Raw genomic sequence first — 5,000 nt, forward strand, 5'->3', positions numbered from 1 at the left:
ATGCCTACCTCTTCTAGTTCTATTAACAGCTACTCGGTGCTTTTTGCTATGGCAAATAAGCTCTATCCTTTATGCTATTATTGGCCTTGTCGTGGGAAGCCTGACACCCTGTTTCGTTGGGGACTTCAGTCCCTCTCTCTCCAATGTGGGTTTCTGTGTAAGTCCTCCACAACTTCCGGATTCCCCCGGAGCTATGGTTTCATATTCCTCCTTTAAAGAAAGCACAGGGGAGATTGATGTCCTCATGGAGGACACAAGTATGTCCACAGGGACAGGGGAACAATCCGTTAACCAGACATTTCGGGATATCGAAAAGGAACATTTCGAACAGCAACGCCACCTATGTATAAGGGAAATAAAGGCGGAAATGCTACAGCAATACAAGAAGGACGTTGGAAAACGTCACTTCTTGATGAAAATCTCCTTTTCATGCTACAATGTCTTCAATCAGGGCAGGATGGAATCTGATATTGATTCCATATGTCACGATTTAGAAATTTACGAATTCTCTTTACCAGATCTCCAAAATTTTCTCTTTGATATAAAGAAAAATAAAAACTTACTTAATTCTTTTTTTTTGAACGCTTGGCCTTAGCCGCCAACTCCCAGTTGGTTCGCGCCTTGACAAGGTTCATTCAAAGAAAGGAAGAGGATGCTGAAATCGTTTTCGTGGCTTGATACCTGGGGGGCGGATAAAGTGAGGAGGTGTGTGGGGAGGCGGCACCTCTTGATCAGCAAGAAAATAAAAAACATTATATATGTATGAGTTTTCTGCAGTACACTATATATGTGTTTTCTTCAGTACCAATTGAATTAAGGAGCGAGATGAGACAGAAGGCTTGAAGTTAGATATTTAACAGTGCCGAGTTGAGTTGGTTGAGAAGCAGGAGTTGGTGCTCTTTCAGTTGAAGTTGAAGGGTTGAGGGAAGAGGACTGCCCTTGTGACATCAACAAACAAAGCGAGTTGAGCACGAACAGCTGCTTTTTCGGAGATGACTTCTGTCAATAGGCAAGTAGCGAGAGAAGATAGGGATTTCTCCCAATACGAACTATGGGATATAGTTCGTATCCCCAGCACTCGAATTGACTAATTCAAAATGTAACTATCATGTTTAGGCAATCCCAAAATATCTATGCAAGACCGGTTCCCTCTGACTCTTTAGTGAAAGCTATCCCCTTAGGGACAACCCCTTCGAGTTCATGTGCAGGGAATTCTGTAACACTAAGACTAGCAGCTGATTCATGAACAAGAAAACAGTCTACTTGTATGAAAAGGAATGTTGAAAGGAAAATTCATGTGCAATAATGACTCTTCTCTGCATCAAGAGAAAGACTAGTTGCCTTGGCAAAGCCGGTCAAAGAATCGATTATATGCCTTCTCTTTCCATAAGACCGATGATACTTACCAGAAGTGAAGTACAGAAAAGCAGGAAATTGCATATTTGGAATAAAAAATTAGTGCACTTGCGGAAAAAAATTATACAATGGCGGGAAAAGTTGGCAATGCGGGCCGGGAATTAGACTACTATCCATATTCACCGGGAACTACAACTGGCAGGCTTTATCTTATGGAATTTTCTTACTGGAGGATAGGATCCATTTTTCCGACATTTAGACGATAAAGTAACTGCTTTTCTCACTATTCTCAGAATGAGGGATTGGGGTTGACCGGGACCTATTCTCAGGGAACTTCCGCCTCCTTAGCCAATCCACCTTATTCAGGATAGTTCGGTATGAATGGTATTCTTTTTAGTCTTAATCCTAATACTTCTATCATTGTATTAAATACCCTAGTACTGTTAGGAGAATGCCCAATAGCCCTTGAGCATGGAAGGAATGATACGAAAATAGCGAATTTGCTTATTAGGAGTAGAAGCACTTTTCGATAGTAAGATAGATATAGATCTAAAGGGCCTAGCAGTTCTTACAATACCAGTAGTAATAGATAGGATACCTTACGGAGATACCTTTAAAAAAAAGACTAGTTAGAGTTTCTCAAAAAAGCTTAGGAAAGCTGGTTTAGGAAAGGCAGTTTCACCAGTGTCTAAGTAAGAAAAGTCAAGTTAGTCATCTAAGGAAAGCCTTGGGCGAAAGAAAAACCCTTTTCTCTGCGCATATTCCCTTTCTAGAGTATTATACTTTAAATAACTATCCTTTAGTTTCCTAAATCCCTTTTGCCGCCCTCAAGTAAAGTCTAATATCAGAAGTAGTAGATGCTACTGAAAGAGGTATGTCATAATCATAAGTAGTTACTTCTTCCATTTTTACTGTAATAGAGTTCAAGTAGTTGATAGCACCAGTCTAAGTAGTTATCTCTGTTCTCTTTCGGAGATGTCGTAAACTATGCGTAAGCTGTATTTGACTATGGATAAGGAATAGTTCTTGCCTATCTATCCGGAGTATTTGCCTATTCCTAAGTAGTTATTCACTATCCATAACCTTTATCAGTATCTGACCTCTTGGGCAAGCCAGAATCAGTAATTCTTAAAAGCTAGTATCTTTACCTCTTTCTTTCCTCCATCTCTGAATGAAACCCTGTCTTCCCCCTTTGACGGGTTAAATAGCGGCTAAGCACATTTTGATTTAGCGGGTAGCGATTTGGCTGCTCCTATCCCAAAGATAAGAATATGACGGATCCCAAAAGGCACATCCACATCATGGATCCTTGCTTTCCTACCTCTTGTTTTCCTCCCTCTTGCTTTCCTACCTGTTCCCTCTTTTAGTTACCTTATCTCATAATCAATCTCTGGATCCGGGCTCGCCTCCACTATCGTTCCGGGTTGATTAACCTAATCGAAGACTATAAACATACCTGCCTTTCCTAAATACTTGTCCAAAATACTTGCCTTCGGACGGGGCATCCCGTCGGGATGTCTTACTACCCTGAGAGTCCGATCTCAGGGTAGCGCTTTGGCAGGTGCTACAGTGCAGTGCCTGTTTCCAGAAATGCGTATCGAGATACAAGTATCGGGGTGGTATTGGTTCCGGTCTCCAATAAGCTTGACCTAAGAACCGCCCTTTTATAATATCTATAGCGTATATGACCGTAGTTACCAAGCCTTATAACGGAAATCCCAAGAACGGCTCCCACCTCTCCTTTGTGAAATCTAGTTGTAGTAAAGTATAGAGATTTGAAAGCAGCTGGATCCCAAGAGCACTCTTATTCCTCGGCAAAGGGTTCGCATCTTTATCCATCAATACGAGACGAGCTATTAATACGATAGAGATATTCCTTTTATTCATCCCGGATTGTGTGAATGCGTTCACACCTATCCCGAGTGGGTATAGTTACGTGGTTAAGTAATCCCTTTTCGCCTTCCCCTGCTTCCGTTCACTTCTCCTACTTCCTTTTCTTCTGTTTCATTCTGGCTGGACATTTCTGTCCTCACTCCTTCCAATTTCACTTACTTTACCCCCACTTCAAGGTGTAAGTGTTCACATCTAATGTAAATGGACTTAAGGTTCTCAGCCAATCCATGCCCAAAACCATGTATGTCATAGGACCCTAGTTCAATCACTCTCAAATAGAATTCAAAGTTATGCCCCTGCCCCACTTTATCCCTAGACATTTTCCTTCACTAGTCATCTTTTGTCCATTAGCAACTGTGATGATCATGGGCAAGGTTCTGGTGATGAGGAGCTTGTTCAATTTAGCCACTTGAATGTCTAGAAAACTAATGTTGCTACCTAAGGATTGTAATTGATTTTTTCTTTAACTTCCCCTTCAGTTTGAGAGTTTCTGATCCGGTCCCCTTCCAATGCATTTAATGAGATCCTGGGCTCTTCTACAGGTTACTCTCCTAAGTGGTGGATTGACTATCCTGCTTGTTCTGGATCTTGATGGTACGACGGGTAAGACCGAAGAGGCGGGTGAAAAGTACCCATTATATAGGTGAGGCAAGATATGCTTGTCCCGAGGTGCTGCTTTCATCATTCCCATTTCATTCATCCGTTCAAGTCGGAGCCAACGATGTAAACCCAGAAGCATTCACTACGGTCATTCTCAGGGGGGGCGAGATTCTAAGAAGAGGGAAGGGACTACATTCAGTTCATTATTAGGAGAGAGTGAATCTTTCGATTCTGTCTCCATCAATACCAAACACCAAAAAACACTTCATACTTCTTTCTTCTTTCCATTTCATCTCTTTATCCCGGTATCAAATAATCTCACCGATCCCTTACTCTTTGAACTCGGACTCCCATCCAAAGACTAGCTATTCTTCTTAGCAGTTTCACAAGTGAATGGTTTGATTCTTTCCCCTCAGGTCACTTCACTACCTGGATCCTCATCTCTTGAACTCGTTCTGGCAGCTAGTTTAAAGGCACGGGCATCTCGTCTAGTATAGATCGATTTTATAAGAGCTGCCAGTGCTCTGGTTCAATTTCTCCATTTACCAGTAAACTACTGGTTTTCTGCCAAATGGCTAAACTTCCCCTAGTGCCAGTAGAAAAGTTTACTATCTAAACTCTAGGTCATAAAGTATAGCTGGTGCCTATACTTTGTAGAAAGATGGAAAATTGGAAGAATTACCCTTGTTCCAAATACAGCTCAACAAAGACCGCAACCCTTCAACCACCAACACTTGCCCACTCCTAAACTTGAATTTCCTATGTTTAATGGAGGGGAGAACGAGGGAATGGCTTGACAAGTGCGAGAAGTATTTGAAGTTGTTCCAAATAAATACCCTTAAAAAAAAAGTGAAAGGAGTAGTCAGAGAAGGCATGGGCTGGAATGAGTTCTTGAACGAAGGTTTTGATAGGTTTGACCAGGAAGGAGAGTGGAAATTGCTCAAACAGTGGAGTGATGTGGAAAGAACTAGGTGTCGGTCACGAAAACCTTAATAAGAAGTGAGGACCTGATTGAAACATAAAAAGTGACTGATCGTAATCTTAGGGCAAAGAGCAGTACTCTTATATCAGTATCATCTTCCCTTTCTTTTTTTTTTATTTAACTGTCGCCTTCCTTTCCTATCAAACTTTTCTCTGGCCCATCATCTCGT

General features: G+C 41.5%; 1 protein-coding gene across 1 annotated transcript in view; it reads left to right on the forward strand.

The window, feature by feature from the left end:
* The window catches only part of LOC112895991, a 2,382-nt gene extending 1,654 nt beyond the window's left edge, over positions 1–728 (forward strand). The window contains exon 1 of the mRNA XM_025964024.1: positions 1–728. This exon is cut by the window's left edge and continues 1,654 nt beyond it. Within this exon, the coding sequence (XP_025819809.1) occupies positions 1–595 (595 nt within the window). The 3' untranslated portion in view covers positions 596–728.
* Positions 729–5,000: the final 4,272 nt, after the last annotated feature.

The sequence above is a fragment of the Panicum hallii genome, chromosome 5 (assembly GCF_002211085.1).
Source record: "Panicum hallii strain FIL2 chromosome 5, PHallii_v3.1, whole genome shotgun sequence".
NCBI classification, from domain to species: domain Eukaryota; kingdom Viridiplantae; phylum Streptophyta; class Magnoliopsida; order Poales; family Poaceae; genus Panicum; species Panicum hallii.